Raw genomic sequence first — 25,995 nt, 5'->3', positions numbered from 1 at the left:
GCCAGGCGCCCTGGAGGCGCAAGGACAGCGCCCCGCTGCGAGCGCCTCCCCTCCTCGGGGCTGGATGCCCCCACAAGCGCGTCGGCCTCGCAGCGGGACGAGCCCCGGGGCCGAGCCAGCCCTCGCAGCTGCCAGCCTCCATGTTGCAGTCTTCCCCGACGTGAGGAAAGGTGCGTGCCAAACACACCGACGAGCGCGCCCGCTTCCCCTGTTCTCGCAAGCCCAGGGGCTACAGGAAGATACGACGCGGCTGCGCCCCCACGCCTCTCCCCTCCGGGGGGGACAGGGCGGGCGGCAGCGGGGGTAGGCTGCCGGGGAGCCCTTCCTGAAGGGGAGGGGAGAAAATGGGGACCCCCAGGAGCAACCTCCTCCGGCAAAGTAGACGTTCTGAGGCTGATCATGCAGCTTTTGAGCGCGGTGCTCACTGAGGGGGGCGTGTGCTGCTTCTACATCGTCAAAGAAAATCACTTTTACCTCACAGTTAGAGGGTTATAAAGTGATTAGCAGTCCCAATATTTGCCTGGAGCACACGGCTCCAGCACAGCCTGTAGTACTAGGGGCGACACTGAAAAAACAGACAAGCAAACAGAATTTATTCCCTTCCAATGATGCCATAGCATGATTGTTCTTGTTACAGCTCTACTAATCTAAAGACTCGTTATCTTCAAAGCAAGGGATCCTGCTCTCCTGTGCAGAGAGCTTCCACTTGAGGCTGCACTGCCTTCACCTCTTTCTGGATCATGCTCTGGTACTCATCGCACAATAAGTCGATTCAAGTCACTAATCTGTTCGGAAACAATTTATTTTTCATTGCTGAATTTGCTTTCTGCCAGATTAGTGACCTGAATTGACTCGCCATACAGTAAAAGGGAACCAGTGAAGGGAAAGGGGGGGAGCAGGAATGCACAGCTAGCAGTACAATGAGGTGCATGTAGGTGGGTAAGAGCAGGATCTCCTCTTTAAGAAGCAGCAAAAGTAATATCAGATCACTACGGTATATAACAGCACCTTTATAAATAGCCAAGCAGGGAATTTACCTGCTTTTCTGTTCACCGCTATCCTGCTGCATGATGATCCTGGAGACACAGTGGGCTGGTCCTGGGACCAAGACCTGCACTGCAGGGAGTTTTATTTGGCCTCCACAGTGTGCTAGTCTTCAAAGCTGTTTGTGCTATCATCAAGCATTTTGCAGTGTTGTATTGTTTTTGTGAGCTTATTCCTAGTCTGTACATCAATCCTGAATTGATTCAAGGCTGGTTTTAAGCCATGTATTGCAGTTATTGATAGAAGAAAGCACTGTAGCATACATTACATTTATTACTCTGAAACTTTAAGAGGGATGTAAACGGTACATCAGTTTTATGCAAGCCTGTGCTGACTGAAGTTTAACTATTTACTTGCTACTTCGAGAACTCATACTTTGTACTTCAGTAAGAAAGCATCCCACTTAGGCCAGGCTTTTATCACTATTTTTAATCATAAAAGAAATAATTTCCTTATCCTTTATACTGGCTTTTGCCTTCTAATAACCCATGGCTATAATGAAAGTTCAAAGAAAAAATGGCTTTTCATGATCACTTTAAAAAGTCAGAAACATCACTTCCAACTTAAATATAAAACCCCTGAAATACAGCACTTCTGTCACACTCAGCAGCTCAAGCAGTAGTCAGTCTCAGTACGAAATACTTAAAAATGTTACAGATTTTAATAGTTACAAATGTCAGGAGACGTTTACCAATAGACTAGAGGAGCCTAGGAGGCATGTGTCTGAGCCAAAAGGGGAAAGCCCTGTTGTGCTCCCAGCCTGTCCCAGCCCTGAGTCACCCAAGGAGACTCACCCAAGGAGTACTATTGAATCACCCAAGGAGAGATCAGTTGTGAAACTAGATCACTAGTTATTTAGTTATTGCAAGGAATTTTACCATTTATGTTAAATAAAACTGTTATGACATCCGTTGTGCTGTGAGACTAATGAAAGCTTTGAAATTTGGGGAAAACAAGTATGTTGAAAGCATTTTTCGTGCATAATTTTTGCAGTTTTAATTAAGTTCCAGGAGAATAAAGAGGAAGAAAGAGGATTGAAGAAAAGGGGGTGCAAAAGATTGGGAGAAAAAGGAAAGAACGAAGGAAACACAAATGGAAGGAAAGCGTTACTTGATAGGTAGTTTACCAGGAAACTTGCAAAACGAGGCAGTCAAAAAGGAACAGGCGTTCATCTCCTATTCCGTTTTAGCGAGACGCTAAATTCCTTGAGGTCAGCTGAGAACCCAGCCTGAACTTTGCTGAATCCATAAATTCTGCAGGTCAGTGATCCTTGCTTCCCTGTATTTTTATATACTCTGATACCATTAATTATTATGCCTCTGGTACATTTTGTAACATTTTAATCATGAATCTACTACACAAAACACTGGAGTATTGTAGCTTGCTTTTGCTCATATAGGATTCACCAGTCCTGTTGGGAAATAACCCCCACTCTTGATTTATGCCCAGAGTGCAACTCATAGTTAGGAATTTAGGTAATTTAAATTTCCTCCCACCAGCACATGCAAATGACTGCAAGTACCAACAAGAGCTGCATTCTTGTAGCTGCCATCCTATCCCCAAAGACCCGTACGAGATTCAGCAAAACATCTTGCTGGGGAGCTGACTTACCACATAGTTTTCTGCCTCATGAGCCTGCACAGTGAACAGACCCTTTAGCTATTTCTTTCAGTTTACCAAACACAACAGATTAAAAAAAAGTCTTAAGGATGGGTCTAAGAGAAACTAGGTAAACTAGGTGATGGTAAAGAGAGGTGGTGGAAATTAAGACGACAGAGTTTTTACCCCTTCTTCTGTTACTGGCTTGTGCGATTACACAGAAGGCAGTTAATCAGCGTTAGTTTTTCTAATCTCTAAAATAGTACTAACTACTGATAGTGAATGTACTTAGTGATGAAATATTTGAGGTTTTCACGTAATATGTATGAAATACACTTCACAATATATGACTCTCTTAGGCCTCATTTTCCAGTGCCTTGTATCTTGTGCCAGATGTTTATACCAGTGTCTCATGAATGCAAACTGCATATAAAATACTAAGTTTCTGTGGGTTTTATGATGTTCACTATCAACCAAGTGGGAGTCGTAGTGCAATATAAAATTGGGATACAGATTGCTTCAACAGGACAGCTAATTTATTGCCCTGCTCTGGTTATATTAAACCCTCCCTAGACATGCTGTTAAGATGTTTGCCACCCTTACCATTAGAAAGCTTTTTGCTAACAGATAATGGCAATCTTTCTTGTTGCAAATAAAGCACTTTCTATCTCCATATCCACCGAGGACTTGGGAGATTCAGGTTGTTTCCTTTCTCTTTGCCAGATACTCCTGTGGTTTTGACTGCCACTATTACGTTTCCCTCTGTTTTCTCTTCTCTAGGCTGAAGACCTCTAGCTCTCTAAAACTTTTATCCTGTGCTTTCTTCCTTTCTGATGACTCTTTCTGCTCTCCCCAGGAGTACACTGCCTGCTTTTGCTTTCAAGAAACCTTTCTTGATGTGTGGTGCTCAGAACTCGGCTCAGGATTACTCCGGCCAAATAGCCTTTGCCATTTACAGGGAGAGCAGGTGGACAACTGCAGGTGCTTACAGGTGCGCGGCAAGTAGGTTGGTTTGATAAGCGTACCTTGGCCATTTCATAAACAGTAGTAACTATTAACATTAGCTATTTGGGTAATTCTCTTTATTATGCAAAGTGCTTTCAAAGGCTGTAATCATCTATTAACGGTAACGGGCGTTTGTAGGAGCAGGTACGTGTCCACGCGTTATTCTGCAACGCCTAATTCGGGATCTTCCAGCGGCGAAGGTGCCAGGGCAGGGCCGGGCCAGGCCAGGGCAGGGCCAGCCCCACCGCCGCCGCTGCCGGCAGCGGTCGCAGGAGAGCACAAATCCAGCTGTTTCTCTCGCTAAACTTTTGTCCCTCTTCCAAAACAAGGTCATTCCCGAGCCGACACTCGCCCTCAGCGGGGAGCTGGCCGGGTGGCGTGGCCCTTTCTAGTGAAAAAGTTGGTGCGACGGCCTGGGGGCTGCGCCCTGCCCTCGGCCGCCGGCGGGGGGAGAGGAGAGAGGCGGCCTGGCGCAGACCGCCGGGGGCTCCCGGGCTCCCCGGCCCGGCCCCCTCCCGCCGCTTCCTGCCGGCCCCGCCCCTGCCGCCGCCGCCGCTTGTTGATGTTTCACTTTGTTTTAGTTCCCGGGTCGCAAGATGGAGGCGGCGCTGGGACGGCGAGAGCCGCTGCTGCTGCTGCTGTCGCTGGCCGCCGCGCTGCTGGGCCCGGCCGCGCCGCTGCAGCTGGGCCAGGTACCGACGGGGCCGGGGCCGGGGCCGGGGTCGGGGTCGGGGTCGGGGTCAGCGTCAGCCCCTGTCCCTCTGCCTCCGAGGGGTGAGCCGGGCCCCGCCGGGGCGCTGGGCGGCGGCGCGGGCGTCTCCTGGCCGCAGCGGCCGCGGGGTGGCCGTGATTGCCTCGGCCGCACGCTGGCCTGGCCGGCCGGGCGGCATCGCCGGCGGGAGCCGCTGGCGCGGCTGGAGAAAGCGGGCGAAGCCGGTGGCACCGAAGGGCGGTGTGCCGGCTATGAGGGTTTTTTTCCGGCTGTAGCGCTTGGCAGCCTAAGGGCTGTTAGCCCTACTTACAGTGCTTGACCCGCTGCTGAAGTACATTTCGGTCTAAAATGTACAAAAATGGTACAAAAGGACAAAATTAGGCATCTGCCACAAACTTGGTTACTGTGCGTGTAATGTTTCCCCCCTCCCTTTAATGATTCATTTATAGAGGATTTGATATGTCAAAATAAATATCTGACAGGTTGAGGGGGGAGATAGTTACTTCTATCCAGTGTAGATGTATTTATGTTGTATTTTTATGCTTATCTACCCACATCTTGATGTTTCAGTGCTATAGGAGTGCATTAGTTCCACATTTGCTCCTAGTGATTTCTGTACTCTTGAACCAAGAAAAGGTTTCGATATATTGGTGTATCATGGGGCATCATGCTGTCTGCTTTTCTGTTCCAGTACCTATGCTGTGCCTTGGTGAGATTAGTTTTAAGTTAAATTTGTTGGCTTTTTAAAGAGTGGGAGGAATTTTTTGGGTGCTACTTAGGAGATCTTCTCAGTGGGAATAAAAAGATGTGCCATGGCACTGGTGAGCTTTGACCTTTAAAATTACAGAAAAGAACTGGGTACTTCTGTCAGTACTTGAACCGTGACTAAATACGTTCTCTAATTGTTATAAGCACGATCTCCAAAGTGTGAGATCGCAAAGAGGGAAGAGCTGTGTTGGGTTTGTAGTCACTTGTCTAGTCAATGTGAAGTTGCTGTCATGGGAGTAAATTTATTTCCTCCACAGGTGGGTTTTTTTTTCATTTAAGTAAAACCTTTCCAAGAAAGCCTGACAGAGGCCCTGCACTGGCACATCCTGTGCTGCAAAGCAGGATTCCTGGGTTTACTTCCTGGTTTCTGCTTCTCTGTATGAACATTTGAAGAGATCTGCTTAGCTCTGATTTCAAAATGGGGATCTAGGTCTTCAGACACCTATAAAAGTGCATCTGTGCTTGAAGTCAGGTGCTCTAAAGAGAGCAGAGAGAGCTCAGTCCTCAGGTACTTTGCTTATCCCTCTGAGAAAGGGAGTGCAAGCTTGAATTTGCCAGAAGACACATGAAGTGACAACAGAATATAGACCTATGCTCTTGCTTACCTTCTCCCTAGAAACTATCACACTTTCACACCAAAACTTCAACTTAATAGCATTAAAGTCATTGTCACAGCTGGCAATTGTACAAGACATGGAGGCACATCTGTACATGCTATCTTTGGATCTGAAAGTATGAGTGAGCATGGCAAAGGGTGCTGGAGCGGTTTCTGTGGAAGCCAGCTTGGGGTCCGAAATAGAATAGGTATGTTTTAGAGTGCTAATGAGGCTTAACTTAGTAACTGGGGTGTAATGCCTGATGGGCATAGCGGTGCTGTTTGCGGGGTTGAGTTTGTCCATTTGTGCCGTACTGCTTAGGTGGTCTGTCAGCTCAGTTTTTGCTAGTTGGAAGTGTCAGCACATTTTTAGCTTTATACTGGTGTGGTGGCATAAGTATATGCAGAATAGCTCTTTCAAGAGTCAAAAAGGGAACATACACATTTTTACTTCAGTATTTTTTCTTTTTAAATCTCAAACTTAAAAAAATAAAAACTTGTGTTTCCTCTTGCACTATTTCGTTTTGTACTTACAGGATCATTTTTGATGTAGAAGGAACAACACATCTTGAGAAGGTTTTGAGTAGAAGAATTGCTGTTTTTTTGAGCACAAGCTGGTTTATGGTGGCCTGATAGGAACAGAAGTGCCTAGGCAGTGGGAATAAGCACAGTGGGAATGCTGTGCTGTCAGGTTGGCTTCAGAAGCCACGAACTCAACGACAGTGGGCGATGGGATCAGAATAATCATGGTCTTTCCTCAGGATGGCTTGGGACTGCAGACTGGTTGGGAGCAGGCAGCATCAACATGTTCAGCTTTTCTTTGACTGGATGCCACGACTGTGCTCTCTACAATTCTGGTCCACTGGTAGCATACTACTGATAGCTTCACATTTTGTAATTCTTGTATTTGGTATTAAAGTTTACCTCCAAGTTGATGGCCATGATGTTACAGAAACCATAGTGGAAGGGCTGAGGAAAAACCTTGAAACATTGGAATAACGTTTTGTAAGTCTGAAATGCTTTTGTTCAGCTCCGGAATGCGAATGCTTCTGTTGTTGTGCAATACTTGTCATTTCTTAAATAAGCTGTTTTGAAATCTGGACTTTTTTTTTTTAAACATTAGCATGTGTGTTTTGATTTTTCTTTTTCCTGCTGAAATTTGGATGAGCAAAACTGGATTACAGATTGATTGATATTAGACAAAATTAAAAAAAAAAAAGATTGGGAATGATGCAACAAGGCAACTGACCTTCACATTAAAGTAATGTGTTTTTCTGGTGCAAGGTCAAGAATTACGTTTTGTGTTTTGGCGTATTTTTTTAAGGTGCTGATAGGAACTGGCTAAAAGCACAGTGGGCTGAATGCTAATGCTATGTTGTTTGCTTACTCTGTTTGCCTCTTGATAATTTAGGTTTAGCAGTGTTCTTTCTAAATGGCTTACTTGCCTACCAGACTTTTTTTTTTTTTTAGTTTAGTTGCCTGAAAAACATTGTTTTCAGATTATTTGTTGGCTGCAAGAAACCTCTGTGTGGATGGATTATTTCACAACAGAAGAAAGTAATCTTCACTACATCAGCCATTTGAGTACGTATGCAGTAGGTGTAATGTATTTTAATCAAAGAAGAAACTTGTCAATAGTGACATGCTGAAATGTTTCTTTCATCACTTTATGCCAGTTTCTCTATTAACAGCCTGGTGGATGTTCTGAACTTTATGCTTAAAAGATCTGACATCATCTTTCCATGTATATTTGATTATATTAAAGTATGATGCAACCATGTCCCGGTGATGTGAGACTAAGTAGTCACCTTTAAAACTCCTGATAAAATATTCATAGTATGAGGTGATTTAACAGGGAGAAAGCAAAGGCGATTAATTCTAGCAATTTACGTAGGGCAAAGGAAAGGATAAGCAATATTATACTAAGAATCATCGCAAAGCAAGGAAGGAATGTAAGTGTGCTTGTTCAGAAAAGAAAAGGAAAAGCGTTATGTTAGATTTTTATATTAACAAAGATAGTTCAGCTTTAGTTACTTAAGCAAATGCTGGATTTCATTATCTTACCCTAAATATTGTCATGCAGTTTAATAATGCCAAACCTTATTGGAGAAGATTTTGTACTAAAACTTTGTAAAATGTGAGGGACTAATTATCATCCTGCAAACTTGTCAAGTCAAACTTGTCATGTCAAACTTGTACCATGATTATTTCTTAACTCAGTTATGCCTGATTGCAGTTAAGACTCATCCTACAACATAGCTCTGTTTTGAGTCTGATGAAAGAATTATGAGAAACACAGATCACAGAGCCCTGGATTGCAAATATACAGTTACACTATTTGGAGCCAGTTGTCCATCTGAGTGCCAGGACTCAAATGGTATGAGTTTGGGTGGTAGTTTCGTTTGTCTGTTCAATCACTTTTTTCCCATAATCACTTTTCAAATTTAGAAACAAGTTATTAATTTTGTCTATTTCTTACCTGTTTGGCAACCTTTATTGGACTTTATGTTTTCCTATCGCAAACAGGATATCCCAATAGTGCCTCTGTAATCACTGCGAGGGGATTGTCTGTCTTCCAAGTCTCTGTACAGCTGGCCATCTTGCAAGGCACTATGCCATCTGTTCCTAGTGCTGCCTGCTCCGCTTCCCACAGGCCTTCTAGTGCAGAAAGAGCCTTGTTTGGAGAGCCTCAGTAGAGAACAGCTGTACTTTAAGTGGGTTGGCTGCTAGCGGCTGAATCTAGATGGGGTTTATGTGACTAATGCAGTTGTGTAGGACTTAACAGTTACCCTGTACTGGGAGAAACTGTGCAGTGCACCCCGTCAGGTACCCACTGCCCGTGGAAGAAGTTTTTCTGTGATTCCATAATCAGATCTGTTTGAAGTTCTTGCGTAATTAGACCCAACAGCTTTGTCTTGTGCGGCATTTTTCATAAAAGGCTAAGATTAGGTGAAATGTTCTCTGTTTGTGGGGCATTGGTATAGGGAGTCTTTAATAATTAATGAATATTCCCTTTTAACTTATGCCAGATGCTTTATATTCTTTGCTGCCATCTTTTTCTCATCTTGCTCGTCTGTTACTACTGTGATTATACTGCCTCAGTTAACACTCCTGTGTTCTGTTGCAGCACGTGGTGAAAGAGAACAGGTTAGAAAATTATCCCTACCTCCTTATCTCTATTGATCCAAAGTCACAAAAATTCGCTAGTTCACTGTAATGTATGTCGCCACACTGTTAGTGCTGTTGCCTAGCTGTCTTGGAACAGAATGTCATACATTTGTGGTCTAAGTGCTGTCCTCTTTACAGGTACTGTGGCCATTACCACTGTAAATATCACTGTCGGAGCACTAAAACAGTGATGAGAAATTGTAGGAAAACTCAGGAGAGACATCTACATCCTATAACAGCATTAGGAATGATGGGACCATTTTTAGTGTAAATTGGAGAGTTTTGTGTGAAAGCATTCACCAGCACAGGAAGGGTTAAGGTGCTGTGAATGATGGAACGGGTGTCACTGGTAAGCTGAAAGCACAACCTGATTCCTAGGGACCTGACTTGCTTCTTGGATCTGTCCTTTGATTCTGACTCTGTCACAGTGCAGCTTTCTCAAATATTCAATGAATTCAGGACCATTTAAATTACAGGACTATCTGAAATTTATGTGAACTTTCATGATATTATTAATACTGAAAAGTGCATTGTAAGTCATACAAACAAGTTTTACACTCACAGTTCAGGCTTCTCCAGAACTTGACAGTGCAATATTATGGGTTACTGCAGAGGACCCATGTCCTGCTCTCAGTGACTTTGTTACTACAGGATTGGCTTACTATGCTTTTGATACACAAAATAAGTCATGTGGGGTTATTTACTTTTCTTAGTACTGAAGTGTATAGCCATAAGACATATCTTTAAACACTTTTTTTTTTCTTTCCTAAGTAGTGAGTTTTGTTATGGTAACATAAAAAAGTATTTTCTCTGTTGAAATTAAAGGATGTTTCATAATCTCTAAGTCTTCACCCCTAGGACTGGAAAGATGGGAATTTGAATTACCACTGGGGCACTTTCTAGCAAGTATGGCTTGTCAGGCCAGGCATTTCATCATGAAAGCATGGTACAAGCACTATTGGCCTGCCCAGTCTCTTTCCCTCCCAGTTTACAAGCATTAACAACATATGGCTCTTGAGCACTTATTCATGAGCAGATATCAAGGGGGTACAGGGTCGTGTTAACAGGGGGAATGCTGTGCATCACCCATTCCTTGCTGTGGGTGAAAGTGGGCCAGCTGGGATGGCACTCTGCTCTCCTGTGAGCTGCTTGCAATAATCCCTTCCTCTTTCCCCCAGCGCTCCTGCCTGGCTTTTCGTTGTGTTTGGCATGCATCGTGTGGTTCTTGCCCTCATGTAGATGTTGGTATGGGGTGTGTAGGGTCAGGAAGATTGGCCACAGCAGGACCCATTAAGCTATGGGTGCAGCACTGCAGGAAAGACCAGTGGGAAGCCATGGGAAGGCAGCCGTGAGGAACTTGCCTCCAAGGAAAGATTAAGTGAGCTGGGAGTATTAGCATAAAATCAGGACGACTGAGTTGGAGGACTGTTATTTTCCATGGGAAGACGCTGTGAAGAGTAATGAATGACCTGTTCATAAATTGCAGCAGGGAAGCTTCAGGTTAGACATTAGGAAAACTTTTAAAGTTAAAGCTAGCTGAGCACTAAATAGTTGAGGAGAGTGTGAAATTTTTGGACATCACTGGAGAGCTTTAAGAGTAAGTTAAATTAACATCTGTCAGGAATGACATCAATACAGTTGATTCTGACTCTGGAAAAGTTGGTCTTCCTCTGGTCCTCGAGATGTTTCTGTATCAGTTTGGGAATGTTTAGAGCAAGAGCAATTGGAAAACTGATTATTTGTTAGCATCAAAACTTTGAGATCTATTTGAAATGTTTCTTAGCAAGAGTAGCACCAAGTCTTTGAGACTGCTTAGTGAAGAGGCAAAACAGGAACGTATGACAACTCAGGAGAATGGATGTACAGAACATGGGAAGTCATCAGTGGGAGAATTTGTTGGAGCTGGATGTGAGCAGACTGGTCACAGGAATGGCAAGAATATGAGTTCTCCATTGCCTATGAACACAAAATTGCAAGCGTCATGGCGTAGCCGCTGTAGTGGAGTATTAATCATTGCTCTAAATTATTGAGCAGCTTTATGAACCTGTGCTGTTCAGAGGATGCCCCGTCACCTTGCCTCTGATCAGAGGGAGATGCTGCGAGGGCAGGCGGACCGTGCAGCAGAGCCAGTCCAACAGCCTGTGGCTGTCAGCACAGGTAGCCCAGCTCCTTCCTCCCAGCTGCGTGCTTGCACCTCTCGTGCTTGTCTGGTTCTTCCTTGCTTGTCGAACTGACAGAAAAACAGTCCGTCAAAAAAAGGGAAAGTTTTCCTGACAATATAATGAGCTAAATTGGCTCACTGGCTTGGCATAAATGAAAAGGAAGGATGATGTGCAGGAGAGGAGAGATCTACACTGTCTCTCTTAGTGGCAGAGGCAGCAAGATGCTAAGCTGTCTTATTTGTCTGCACACTATGATCTATTTTTTGTAACTTTGACAGCACAGAAGTGATCCACTGAAATATTTTAGTTTCTTAAACATGTAATATGCTCTTAAAGTGCGAGTTTTAAGTATGTACTAGAATTCATGACTGTGCTTGTGGATACTACGTCAACAGAATTGACAGCTGTTGTGAAGAAAATTAATCATCGCATATATAGCTCACTTTGTACATTTAATGCTTAATTGTTGAGCACATCTATCTTGCCCCATGCCCTTCATTTTCAAATAAAGCATTTGATTTAAAAAAACGTAGGGGGGATTTTCCTTTTTTTCAGCAGTTACAGGCTAGCAGTCATTTCCTTTTTCTTGTAATCTCAGTGAGTCACTTTGTAGATGTTGAAAAAAGATTGCAAAATACTTTCTGTGTAAAGGAACTCAAATTTCATTTGAGGCTTAAAAGCAGAAGGAATATTAAGACTGCCTGGAAAATCCATCTTTTGGGCCCTTTGAATTCCCAGAAAAGAGAAAATCCTGGGAAGTCATGACACAAGGTTTTGGTAATCTGTTAAGCAGTTTGAGGGTGTAAAAGAAGTACAGCTCTGAATGCTAGATAAATTGCTAAAGGAATATTTAGCATTGTTGAAATATACAGAATTCTTAAATCTTGAGAAGAAAATAAGTGGTTTGAGGAAGTTACAGGATGACAGAATAGATTACATCCTATGATTATATTATTGATCTGGATTATCTTTTCAGTAATAGACTTCCAGTTCTCTAAGTAAATTGGTAATTTTAATTTACTTTCAATAGCTAGGATTTAAGTTTTGAAGAAAAGTCAGTATAAACACCTTTCCTAGAAAGGGCATCGAGAAAGAGATTTCTCTTTGGTCTCAGTGTCCAGAGAGTTTTCCTGCTGATTTGACAAATGCGTCTGAGGCATCAGTGACAAGTCAGTTCCAATCAAAAGGTTACCTGTGTTAGATTTTAAACCATGCTTGTCATGATGCCAGATTTCTGCTGAATCAGATTTGGATGTTGTTTTTCAGTTTTTGGTAATCCTGGCTACCTGCGTTTACTCATTAACACCTGTTGTTTTAAGGCATTTTTTACATTATAGTCAGACTTCAGAAGCTGTTCATGAATTGTGAGTATATTGTGCTAGGTACTGTATATTTCAAGTATTTCTTGCCTGAAAATTTAAGTGTTTTATAAAAATCCCAAAGGAAAAGCCTTTTTATGTTTTGGGTTTTTTAAATTTATTTTAAATTCTGGGCAAGTTCAACTTTCTGTTGAGACATGACTCACTTTTTAGCTGTTAGTTGTGAAACCATGACTCAAACACAGAGCTAAAGAAGATGCTGAAGGTATGGAGAAGTTTTCCAGAGGAAAATGAAACACGATTAGAATCATTTAAGGCTTCCAAAAGGCAAATAAGGAGCTTAACATTATTTTTGAAGAGGTGACTCAGGAAAGCAGTGTGGCAATCATTACTTTTGGCTATGTCCAAGAGAGGTTTGGCTTTTGTATGTAGGTTTTGTCAGGGGCAGGCCTGGGAGATTTAAGGTCCCATCTGCAAAAGAGCCCCTGAAATTACAAGGGTGAAATGAGAGGACAGAATGAGCGAGTCGATAAATTTACAGCAATTAGGGTCTGAAAGAAGGAAGCAAATCCCCATTAGCTGTGAGTTTGCAGGTGTCCCATGTGGCATAATTTGGGAATGATAACCAAAGAAAAGAACCAGCATTACTGCTGACACTGAAAAAACAGAGTGTTCTTTGGTATAGGCTGACATTTATTATATTATACTTCACCTTGAAGACTAAGTGGAGCACTTAAAAAACATTTACAGATAATCTGATTTTTACCTTGTATTGTCTATTATTTTTCAGCTAATATGAGAGACTTCTTTTCCATTATATCCACGTGAAACAAGTTCACCTGAGAATTTAGTTTGATTATTATTATTTCATCTTTCTTTAAAAAAAGCTTTATACATAAGGGGATGCAGCTGTCATTCTTTCTCATCAATTCTCTTTATTAAAAAAGGGGGGGGGGAGCGAACCCTTATATGAAACAGGTATTCGTCTTTCTTCTGTCTGCTGGATAGAAAGCCTGGGAATGTGCTCTGGGGATTGGACATTGTCATTCTGTCAGGACAGTGTGTGAAAGCTGCCTGTGGCCTGCAGTGGCTTATATGTTTGCACAGAAACTTACATCTCTTCTCACTGTTCTTTTCCAGGAAATGATCAGAGTCAATGTTATGATGTTGAAAACCAGTGGAGAATTTCACAAAGGACAGGTTGGTCCGGTTTTTCTATTCATTCACTGAATTTATATGCAGTGAAACAAAGTCTGCATATGGATGCAAATATATTGTTTTGTCTGACGTCAGTCAGTTTGAAGTGTGTTCCTCTGAGAACAGAATTGTAGCATAGGGCCAGGAGCCATACACTCATTCTGTCTGTCTTTCTTTCAGGTTGTTTTTAATATCACCTATGTTAATGGACAGGTATATCTAAATGATTTTCCTATGAAAAGCGGGGTTGCCCACATAACATGTCAAACAATAATATGTGAGTATTCTCTCTTTTTTTGTTTTGTTTTTGTTTTTGTTCTGCCCACCCCGGGGTATTTGGCTTCCCTGTTACCTATTAACCAAAGCTTACAATGACTACATGTTCTCGTACTCTGCAAACCTGAGCATTGTAGAAGCAAATCAATTCCCAAGGTAGGATAATTTTGCTACTAAAATGGGTGGAAAAAAAAAATCTTGCTGCCTTGTTCTCAAGTCACATTCACATGCTTATATGTAAATGGTCTAATCTGAAATCCAGACTCTGCCTATCTTCTCAAAAGAATGTTTTGCACTACAAGCTAGACAATGTAAGCAGAAGGATGCAACTCCACCCTGCTATTGGCCGTGTCCCTAGGTTAGTTGGCATATATCCAAAAAGAGATTCAATAACACAAGTATGAATTATTGTTAGGAAGATCTTTTAATTAGCTCATTTCTGTGTCTATTAGACAAACAAGTTTCTGCTGGATAGGATATTATAGCACAAATACTGCAGCTTTGCTAGTGTCCTGCAGTGGTTAATGACTGAATTATCTTGAAACTGCTGTTTTTTCCACTGATTCAATGCTACGCCTTTTGTGAAAGACCAGAAAGTACTGTGATTTTTTTGAGATACACAGAGCATACTGTATAATTAATTAAACGAGGGCCATTATGCTCATTTGTCAGTCAGTCTCTAGCTTGGTTTCTGAGGTCATCCTTTCCTTACAATCAGACATTTACTTAGAAAGTACTAATGCTTTTTCTGAATTGCTTCTCTGAGCCATGGCCTTGTTTCTTGAACCCTTCCTTCCCAAGCATGATCAATTATTAATTTGCTGCTATTTCTTTTCAGGAGAGGGAGAGCAGTAATTCATTTCTCTCTTTCTGGGACAGTTATGTTCCTATTGCTTCCATTTTTTCTATCTTAGGGTAGAAAAACATGGCAAAATGTCATTTACCTGCAAAATAATTGACTCCAGAAAAATAGATATTATTTCATTGACTAATTCTGAGAGAAACTGAGCACTCTACTGTAGTTCCTATTAATTTCCCAAATCATAGTTGTATAGCTTGCAGTGACTACAATTATGAACATGAATCTGAGAAAAATACTGATTTGACCTGGGAGTTGGGAACCTGGAACTCTCTATCTCCGTGTTTGGGTCTGAGTCCTCAGCACAGTACTTCTCTCTGTTATCTGTAATGTTTGTGCTATTTATTTACTAAATCCTCAATGATAGATTCAGATAATGTTTGTAAAATGCTAAAGGAATATCGAGATACTTGTTACCTGTTAACAGAGGGGAAAAATACTCCTGAATGTATGTAAAAACCAAACTTGAGCCAAATATTCATGCTTTTGAATATTAGAGACCAAGTTTCCTGAATGGTATTGTCTGGACACTGTTGTCAGGTCATGCCTGGCACTTATATCCCCACTTGAAGTTGCCACAAATGTCAGTTTTGGAAGAGTGAGTGTCTTTCACGCCTGTTGAATGTAGTGAGGACTGAGCAGCTGGACGCATGAAAGGTTGGGACCGCAGGGAGCTTCAGCTACTTGGTGTCTTTCAGGCTTTGGTCCTTTAATGTGTGCTTGCGGCTGTAAGTCAGGAGGCATTCAGCAACCAGGTTAGTGCTCTGGCTCACACCTATAGGGAACCTTTCTCTTTCTCTCTAACCTCTTTCTCTCCTTCTGCCACTTATTTTCACAATCAAAGATATTGCGAAACGATGCCAAAAAGTATTTTTCTATATTTAAAATAAGCAAAATAGCTTTATGAGGAAAGAGGTCATTGCATAAAAGTTAATGAACACACTGAGTTGTTACTGTGTAACTGAAAGACACTAGTCCGGCATTCCCCCACATTGCCTCTTAGGCTCAGCACTGCAAGTGACACACAGCACTAGTGGCTTAGAAACGGGCCAGTTCGGTCTCAGTTCGTGTACCTTGCTATCTGCATGCTGGACAGATCTGTCACCTCCACTCTTGCACTTCTGCAGCACTTCAGTTCTAGCATGCCCTCACGTGCAGTAGGGGCATGGTAGTTGGGAAGAGGATACTAACTCTATGCAAAAACACCGAGGGTAGAAAGGCAGTTCTCTGCATGCTTGTGGAATATTAGGTTGTTGAAATAGCTGAAAGCTTTTGGGTAGGGAGAGAGTTTGAGGTGTCACGGTCACATAAGAAAACAGGGCCGGGAGGAGAGAAAACATGTATGAGGGAACTGATGCTCATCTTGTGTAGTGTATGCAGTGTGCGTGGTAAAGAGCGTATTTGTTTTTGTATTGAGAGGAAGAGGAATGTTGTGCGAATCAAGATGTTTACACAGGTGGCTGGCTGGGCTGTGGCATTACTCTTACGAACTCCTTTGGACAACTAAAACAAGAATGCAGCAATAGTGAAGCCAAAGAGTGCTGCTTAGAGTGCTTAAATGCAAACCTCAAAGGCAGGGATGCAATGTTGTTTGCAAGCTCCCTCAGTCTGGGGGTCATATAGTGCTGCCGTTGTCTGCTGGGTTATATCATGAGACCTGCTCTGAGCTTGAGTTCGTGATATACTGGGGAAAAAATCATGGCATCTGTTTTACCTGTTGCCCAGATTACTGCTGCTTATAACAGCAGTTACTGGCAGTGTTAAGGACATCAGCATAGTACAGACTTCTGTACAACTGTTCAGGCATCTCTGGTTTGATGGTAGTGGTCCTCTGTAGTTGTAACGACTCTTCCATTCAGATGCTACGTGTGCAAAGGCATCTATGTCAGAGTTGCAACTGTTTGCCCCACGGTTGTATACTGCTTTCTGGTTGGGATGGTTTCTCTTTGAAAACTGTGACATTGTGTGTTAACAGTGGAGAACGGAAACTTAGATAACTTACCAGATCAGCAGCGCCTGGGAACCGTCAGTGTTCGCATCATGGTTCACGAGTGGCCTTTGGCATCCAGTTCTGATTTGCAGCTGATTGTCATTCAGGAAGAAGTGATAGAAATTGATGGAAAACAGGTAAAAAAACCCCCAATATTCTGCTTGTTTTTAATTTAGGAGAGGCAAGTAGTTAACAAGGATTAAAAGGTTCGCATGTGTCTGGTGGTTAGAGCACAAAGTATATAATCTAATGCTAGCTAGCACAGTACTGAGGGAGATAATACCAACCTAAGTTGCCTGTATAGTAGCAGGAGTGTTTCATGAGGAGACTTCAAGTTTTAGTGCTTCTATTCGTATTTTAATAATTAAGTGTTGGATGACTTTCCCTTAAGCTTGTTAGAATATCATTAACTCTGTCACATGCTCTTTCAAGATGAGCGTTTATGCAAGCAAAGTCACACTCACAAGCAATACTTCATTTACAAAATAATGTACAAAATAAATAAAAGGGGCATGGGCTTGTTCTGAGTCCTGAGGTTTTCCCCATTGTTTATTCCAAGCTAACAAAGCATTTCAAGCATGTAGCACGGGGAACAGCTTGCAGCAGCAAACTCTTATGGCAGGTGGGCTTGTTGTGAAAGCCCACAACACCTGAGAGCTTAGCCTTAGAATATTTTGCATGTAAGGTAATGAATTCATTTGAATAAAAATCTTGACATCATGGATTTTGAGATAAACAAAAAAAACCCCCCAAATTCTAACTGTATTTGCACAAATACCAGTGAATGTGAGGGATTCTAATTCTAGTTGAGACTGAAATGTGCAGAACTGAGTTCTCAAAATCGCCTATAAGGTATAGTTATTTTTCCAACAAGAGAGGTTCTGGAGAGAAGATACCGCTGCTGAAGCCAGCAAAAGTGTCAAATTTTTGTTTCAGTACATGTCTGCATTTTACATGTGGCCAGGCTCTTTTGAAGCTGGCTTGTGTTCTGCTACCTTTTTTTTTTTTTAAAAGGAGAATGATGATAATAGCATTGATCCTTAATTAATTGCATGCTCAGCATGTAGTATTTTTTACAGGGATCTGCATCATGTCAAAATTTTACTCTGTTAATGAAAAATGCCACTGAGAGGCTTGAAGCTTTTCTAATGAGGTGTTTATCCCACTGGTAGGAGGCTAATATATCCTGGTTTGGTTCAGTTGTTACGCAATAGTGGTGTTTATTTCAGATTTCAAACTAGACATCACAGTGCGTTTCAGATTTTCATAGGGACCTGGTAAGAACCACCAGAAAGCTAATGCTCTTTCCTTAATTGTTCCTTTAAGTCAAAAGCTTTCAATCTTTCTCATTAGTTATCAGCTGACAGTAATGATCATCTGTTTCATTGCATTGTTCTGTGCACGTTCAAAGCAAAAGGAGACTGTTGGTTGGCCTAGGGCTCTAAAAGCACGAGTGAAAGTGTATCACGTGCTGCATTCCTCTTTTGTTAATTACAACTGCTACATAGAAATATAACTATGGTCACAAACACTCTGGATTTCTGTCAGTTCTTGGCCTCACAATGCAGTTATTGATGTTAGTAGGAGTTATGCTGAACGTGTTCTATATAAGCGATGCTTGCAGTGATTATTAAGTGAAACGGGTCCAGTGTGTCACTGGAAGAGGAGGAAGAAAACTATTCTTTCGGTTGTTGGAAAAAAGCAACGTTACTGCAAAAGCAGAAGTGTCAGTCTTGCCTCAGCAACACTTTCAATGTTTGCAAGTGCTCTTTCACTACATATTTGAGTTTTCCATGCCCTAAAATGCCTTCCTGAATGAGCTATGCAAGACTTGGTTAAAAGCCCATGGAGTGACTACCCCATGCTTTTGCAGGGAGAGAGAGACCCAGTCTGCTCAGCATATTTTCTAATGTGGTATAGTCTATAGAAGTGGGGTAAGTAAAAACAAAGAATGCTAATTCGTGTTACAACATTCCTATGTCTAAATCATAATGGCTTAGAGTTTTCTGTGATGTACTGGTTTTCTCTGCCAGCCTACTTCACTCTTACTTTAAACTCAGTAATATCAACATGTTTGCATCTCTTGTAGGTTCAGCAGGAAGAAGTAACAGAAATAGATATTTTAGTAAAGGACCTGAGAGTACTTAGACATTCAAACTACACTGTCCCTTTGAAAGAGAGCATGCTGTATTCCATCCCAAGGGACAACGACATGTTATTTACACTTCCCAGCCTCTCAGGAAAAGGTATCTCTCTTAGCTGTTACATAACATTTTTTATCCATAGTTGATGTATTGCTTTACAAGGGTGAAAGAACATCATTATTCCTGTGTTTTACGTAGTAAAACAGTTTCTTCATTAACAGGGAAGTGTTTTGTTTTATGTGGTTTGTTTTTTGGGTTTTTTTAAACACCTAAATTCAACAGCCTGAGTAGAAGACAAAGGGTATTTTGTTTGTTTTCAAATCTGTTCTCCTTTGAAGCACTTCGTGCTTATCAATCTGCAACCCAGACATCTTGCAGGAATAAATTTTTGTCTCAGTGCTATGATGGAAGTTTCTCTAAAGCTCCCCCTTTTTCCTGAGAATGAAAGAGAAAACTGGAGAGGAAATACCCGTCTGGGTCACTTCCAAACCAGAGAATAGTGTTACGTTATCAAACTTGAATAACTTAAAAGCAAGAGAAGTTATTTGATGCCTTAATCTTATTTCAGTTTTGTTTAATCAAAAACTCTCAAGGATTTCATAGGAGATGAATATTTTGATCTAGTTCATCACCTTTTAATCTGGTGACAGCTGAAATGTACAGCTAAGGGCACAGCTAAGGGCACAGCTAAAGGCTGTACTGTAACACTGCTTCTGCTTCTTATCAAGTCCACTACTCAAGTAAAAAAAAAAAAGTCAGCCTTCTGTGTTCTTGCTGTAAATGTGTGAGAACTGTACCATAAGTATAAAAATGCAGCATGCCTTTGTTTTCCTGAATAGTGAGTCAAATAAAAAGCAAGCCCCCCAGTAAATTTAGCTTTTCTTCTTCAGATATTCAAGATCCACTGCAAACTACCAGTCAGTACCTCATCCGGCAAGTAGAAACTACAGTAGATGAAGAGACATTACCTGGCAAGTTACCAGAGACCCCTCTTAGGATAGAGCCTCCATCTTCTTACAAGGTAGTTTTGTGGTTTGTTTGTTTGTTTGAATTATTAGTATATACCTTTAAAGACCGGTCTAAAAAGGAGAAGCATTTTTTTCCTCTCCCTCTGTTTTTTCCCCCCATTTCCCCAGAGATGAAATGCATTGGGTGAAAAGCTTGGTGACATTTCTAGAAGGAAAAGTTGTAGTAACATGCTGCAGATAGAGCTGAATGTTAGTCAGTATTACAGTTTGAGGGAATAAACTTCTTTCCCCATTTGTAGCATTGTCTACAGAAACACATAGAAATACTATGTTTTCCTCCTTTGTGGATGTTTACAGAACAAAACAAACAAACCCAGCATTGTCAGGATTCAGATAGTGGGTTTTCCTCATGTAAAGACCAAACACAACATCCATTTAAAGATGGTAAGAAGGTGGTATGTAACATTCCTAGGCCTTTGCCTTTGGTCCTTTATTTTTAATTTGAAAAAAACAATATAGTATGTAATAACTCATTTCTGGAAGAGAGAATTGCCATTCCTACTTAACCTAGTATTGACTTCTCAGAGTACTGCTTTGCTGCTTTATATTTGTTAAAGACCTGGATTTTCTATTGTGTGAGGTATCTGACAGTAGCTGACTTCCACAGAAGTTTAAGAAATCCCCACAGCCAGCCACTAAGGAGAACAGATTTTACAGACATACTCTAGGAAACTTAAAAAAAAAAAAAACCCTCCTTAAATTACCCCTTAGCAGCGAGAAATTGTTGGGTTTTTTTTCCTCCAGTAGGAATCAAATGGGTTTCTAAATCCTGCAATGTTCTGACCTCACAGATATTTCATGACAGTGAGTTGTGATATTTACATTATACCAAGCTCAGCATTCATAACAATTTCAAATATTGTTTAGCTTTAAATTACATAGTTTTCTCTGTCTCTGCTTGAGTGCTTACCCCTCTGGGAGATGGCCCATTGGTCTCACCCGCTGTAAGAAACACAGTAACAGCTTGAAAAGTTTCAGTTCCAGACTAGGTAAGGATGGGCTAGATGGCCTCCTCTGTGGCTGGAAGAAACGCTTTATAACCTACTGCTGAGACAGGAGGGCCAAAATAGTAAGCTGAAAGCTACAGAGAGGCTAGAGAAGGTGCTGCCCCTCTCCTGGGCTGTCAGTAACCCTTTCCCTGCTGTACACTGCCATGGTATCATAGCTTCTCTGCACCTAGGCCAGATAGCTCACCCTTCACCTGCTCTGTTCAAGTGTCCTTTATTTTCCAAAGTGGCCTTTCCTTTCAGGGAACTCCGCTAGGATGAGCAGAGAACTAAACCTTCCAAACCTTGTAGAAGAAAGAGGTCTGAGTCACCAGTCAATTCCATCCTGCTTTTATGTATGTTTAAGCATACATAAATTTAAGTAAAACTGTCACCATGTAATGATTCACCAGGGGCTACAAAAACTGCACTTGCTATGTTTTGCAACCTATCTTTTTATTTTTACCTGTTTGGTTGTAGGTGATGTGCCAGTGGGTGGAAGACTTGAGAAAAGGGTTGTGCAGATTCTGGTTTCGATCTTTACCCATCTTCTTTAGTTTGATGGAAGTCATCGTAGTTGGAGTTGTTGGAGCAGCTCTTATTCTCAAAGTCTTAAAGGTGATTTTCCCTTCCTGTGAAAACAAGTAAGTAATTTTTGCTATTTTTTTTTCTCTCTGATGAAAGCAAAACATGAACTAAAAAGTCTTGCAAGAAGCAGCCCCATTCTGTAGGAAGATGATGGCAACACTTCAGCAAAAAGGCTGCCAGTAACTTTCCATTCCAAGTGACCTTTTGACACATAGGGATTTCAGAGGAACATGGGAAAATCTTTCATTGGAAATGTCTTTAACTTGGCAGTCATACTGCCAAATTTTTAGCAAGTCTTTTAAGGACTACGTTGTGAGACACCATTAACATAGCTCTGAGAGAGGAGGGTGGAAGCTAGAGCTAAACAATTCCACCAACTCTAAAGCTTTTCATACTCCTGCTGTGTCGGAGTTGTTATAGTAGTTATGAAAGACCTCAAATTTGGCTTTGCAAATTTGTACAGGAATTCTCCAAGGAGGAGCTACCTCTGTAGGCAGCCTACAAGCCATAGTGATTGGTGCTAGCATTGGTGGCAGAAGGTCATAAATAAAGGTGATCGACTGCAGATGGCTTTATTCACTCGGTGTGTTACCAGCACCACTCATTTTTCAGAGAAGCAAGCTCTCAAAACCAGGGGTGGAAAGATGTATTAGTAACTGCAGCTAAGAAATCGGGATAGACTTAGTGCTGGAATGGGCAAGCATGTACATTTTAAAGCAACCCAAGGCAGTTCTGGAAGACCTAACCCTTGGAACCATACATTCTTTCAGAAGAAGTGACTGACAGCATAGCATGCTTCATCACCCACAACAAGCACAGCTGATGTCTTCAAATGCAACTGAGCAGCTGTGCTTCTGAATGGCCCTGAGTGCGGTTAATTTATGTACCCACCCAGGGATACGAGTGGCCTTAGTCCTCCTGACAGAGCTAGAAAAATGGAGGGTTGGAAGATCAGGGAGGTTGGAAACTGTAGTGACAAAGGAGACCGTGCTTCCCCCGACATTGCACAAAGCGTGCCGTCAGTTTGGAGTACTTCATGTAACTAAGTTGTTAGAGCAGAAAAAGTGAAGAAACACTTTGTACCCACCCCCCACCCCCCCAGCATTAAGTAGCTTAACATTGCCACGTGTGAAACTTTGAACTAAGAAGAACTAGGAAAAAAATTCTAATCCCCATAAACTGTTCAGCAAAGTGTCTGATGGTCTGTCCGTGGCAGAGGTCAGTACAGAGCAGAGGAAGCAGCCTGCAGTAATTTCTCTTCCAATTGGAGAACACAGGGCTTGTGCGTGGCTTATCAGAGCATTTCAAGAAACTATAACACTGGAAGGATGGTACTCTCCCCCCCTTTAAAAAAAAAAAAACCAAAAACAAAACAACCAACCAACCACAAAACCAAAATCCAATAAACCAAAAACCAGAGTCATTTTCTTGCTGCCTGTATAAAGTGGTCCTGTAAAAAGTGGTAAAGGTTTAATTCTAAACCAGCAAGAACAAGTAGAAGGTCTCATTTGGTGAATGACACAGTTGCAGATGTGAGTCAGGACTTTGTCCCAAGTCTTCAATGCCACTCTACAGTACATGGATAGAACTAGAGGCTTTAGCTAGTCTTGGAGAAGTAGGTGCAAGAGCCTGACAAAGTAGCTCCTGACAGCAGACAGTTTCAGGCTACTATGAAATTGAGCATATAGAGCCTACGCTGCTGATATTTCAGATGTAGAAACTGGGTGAAGCAACCCCTCTGAAAGCACAGTTAGTACATTTTGGAACCGGTTTTCCATCAAGTTCTCATTCTAGCTTCATAAAAGAGGTACTATGAGGGTAATACTTGATGCATTGATTTAAACTAAGTTTGGGGAGTTTAAGAATAAATCTAATTTTTAGAACACAAAATTGTTTTGTGTATCACTTTCTAATGCCAGGTAATCTTACCTTTCAGAGGCATCCTTCTCCTGGATCGAGTCAGCTTTGTACCTGTGATTACCATCAGCTTGCCTTCAGATCTTCCAGACAGAAAAAATAATTTAGATGAGAAAGCATGCACTTAATACTGTGTTTACTTTGGAGTTACTGTTTTTTAAAAACAAATTTTTAGTTGACCTGAAATTTGGCACTTGATCTTAATACCTTGTTTGTTTCCTACTAAGAAAACTAAGTCAGTTGATTAATTGGTAAAGGGACACTCAGGCTGAGGCCCAAAGCTGACTTCCCTGTGCCTCTCTGTAAACACACAGCCTTTTCAGAAGCTTCAAAATAAAACAGCTTTCCACCCTGAGGGCTACCATTGGATTTAACTTCTGTGAAGTCACTTTTCCACACCTCGGACAGGATGCTGACTGCCTTCATGCCCATAGATAAACCAGGGCAGCTATCCTGAATAGTGAGATGGTGAAATTCAGGGTGTCCTGAAGTCTGCAGATGGCATCCTTCAGGAAAGGACAAAGGAGCATCACAAACATTAGCTGTGCCTGCAAGCCGAAACAAAGCTGCCCGACATGGTTTCAGGTCTCTTAGGGTCAAGTGTGCCTTGCAAGGAAAATATCACTACCAAATGCTTGTGTTACTCAAGTAATTTGACATTTTATATATGCAAAACAAAAACTAAAAAGGCAGATTTATATTTCAAGCACTTTACACTTTTATGGCCCCTTCCACTCATAAAAATTGTTAGCACTTGTAAACGATGTGCTTTTTGTATCTGTGACAGCAGTACTATGTGAAGTCTCAAAAGGAAAAAGAAAATTCTACAAAATTTTACAGAAGTATTGGCTTACTGTTGCTAAGTAGGCCCAGTCTGCCCATGCTGATTTGTACTGTTAAATTTTTCAAATAAACATTTAAATTGTTTATTAGACTGTGTTCATGTGTGCATCTGTATTTAGTTACATAAAACAGCACGTTGCCACGTGTGTTAGATGCAGGGTGCTGTTTGGGTTTTAGATTTTCATTGTTCTTATTTACAAAAATGGTTTGTCAGAAGAATGACTAGGGAAAAAAAAAGAATTGTAACTACCTGGCATTAGACTGAGCACAGCTATCATTTGAGTGATCAGAATTATCCATGCTCAGCTTCAGTTGTTACAGTGAGGGAGGAAAGCTAGGATTCCCAACACGCACACACCTCCCCCCCTTAAGGAAAGATTATCGTAAGTTTGAGGAGCTCTCCGAGTTACTCAGATATGTGTCCTCACAGCTGGTCTGTGACAGGAACAACTCAAGAGTTGTCTCAATAAACTGACAGCACCACAGTGGTAGGAGAAACATTTCTAACACTGAACTGCCTTGAAAAAAAAAACCAAACCAAAACCCACCACCCAGCAGTGCAGCGTGGTATATGTCAGCAGAAGACAACAGGGATGCTGCTCAAACTTCCTTTTTTTTTTTTTTAATTTTTTTTTTTGTTCTAGCACCTTGTGGGTTTGTACTTTGCACTTACTTCCCCAAGCTCAGTGTCATTAGAGCACAGGATCCCAAACATCTGCCAGATACCCAGCCAAGGAAGGATGATAGAAGCAGGGGATGTGTCACAACTGGCTGGCTGCTTCAGGCAGGTGCGGAGCCTGGAAACCCTCGTGCAGGGCAGCTACTCTGCTGAGCTGGAATGAGCGGCAGTGACTGACATTCCTGGAGCCCCAAGCAGCACTTTCCAGGACCATGCCACAAGAGAGCTACCATAATGATACAGAACCACATAAGACAGAGGTGATGCTAGAGCTACAGAGGCATCTGAACGAAGAATGCAAGGTAGTGAAAGAAAACACATGACAGAGGCTAAACAGGAAACTGCTGAGACTCTAGCACGGGCATGGTGACTGCATCTTGTTGAAGCAAATCTTCACAGTCATAGGCAAGCTCCTCTTCCATGTATGTGGAAATTAATGTTCTTTCCACTTTATGGACATAGCCCTGGCCCCTTCATTAACATAGTTCAAATAGAAGCGATGTATAAGGCTGAAGTTTAGCTTCTTACTTAAAAAAACCCAACCAAACAAAAAAACCCCACGATACGTGACAGTTCTTCCTTACTGCACAAGCATAGCATGAATTGCAATGCAGATGGAAATTCAGCAGCTGTTAGCATGTGCTCTTTGCATCCCTACTTATGAAACTGTAAACCAAGCACCTGCACAGCAACAAGGAGATTTAACTCAATTCTAAACAGCTGCAACAAATAGATGAGTGGTTAAGCCTGAAAAAGTGTTGGTACTGCTTCGCAACTTGGCCGATTTCCATAAGTAACTCTTTTCTTCTCTGTTGTGCTCTACAAAGTTACAAAGCACAAGGGAAGAAATACTACCATCAGGTTAATGAAATTAAATAAAAAAAAAATAGTGCAAATCTTGAATAAATGAATTGCCAGACAACATTGCTGTGCTATAGAGCTGGAGCTATCAAATCTTACAAAGTTACAGCCTCTAGTTTTCTGCTTTAGCATGTATGTGGTTTTTCCTGAGCCATAGAAGTCTCATGCCTTTCAGAGGAGTGCTACTTTGAGCTGGGACCACTCTGGACCATTTGTAAAACAGTTCAAAAACTCCTTGCCGCAACTAACAGTTAG

General features: G+C 41.7%; 1 protein-coding gene across 3 annotated transcripts; it reads left to right on the top strand.

Annotated features, from left to right (window-relative positions):
• Positions 1-24: 24 nt before the first annotated feature.
• GINM1 (glycosylated integral membrane protein 1) lies at positions 25-23,713 on the top strand. 3 transcript variants are annotated; one of them, XM_075499020.1, is made up of 9 exons: positions 29-170; positions 4,230-4,340; positions 13,513-13,572; positions 13,750-13,846; positions 16,680-16,831; positions 18,784-18,940; positions 19,729-19,859; positions 21,333-21,496; positions 23,377-23,713. In XM_075499020.1, exons 2-9 carry the CDS (start codon positions 4,245-4,247, stop codon positions 23,483-23,485), a joined length of 966 nt encoding a protein of 321 aa, XP_075355135.1. In that variant the 5' UTR covers positions 29-170; positions 4,230-4,244; the 3' UTR covers positions 23,486-23,713. The 3 variants fall into 3 exon arrangements, with proteins under 3 accessions (XP_075355136.1, XP_075355135.1, XP_075355134.1); XM_075499019.1 differs by lacking the exon at positions 29-170 and adding an exon at positions 4,003-4,021; XM_075499021.1 differs by lacking the exon at positions 4,230-4,340 and having other exon boundaries at positions 25-170.
• Positions 23,714-25,995: the final 2,282 nt, after the last annotated feature.

The sequence above is a fragment of the Mycteria americana genome, chromosome 3 (genome assembly GCF_035582795.1).
Source record: "Mycteria americana isolate JAX WOST 10 ecotype Jacksonville Zoo and Gardens chromosome 3, USCA_MyAme_1.0, whole genome shotgun sequence".
NCBI classification, from domain to species: Eukaryota; Metazoa; Chordata; class Aves; order Ciconiiformes; family Ciconiidae; genus Mycteria; species Mycteria americana.
This window is presented reverse-complemented; position numbering and strand designations above follow the sequence as displayed.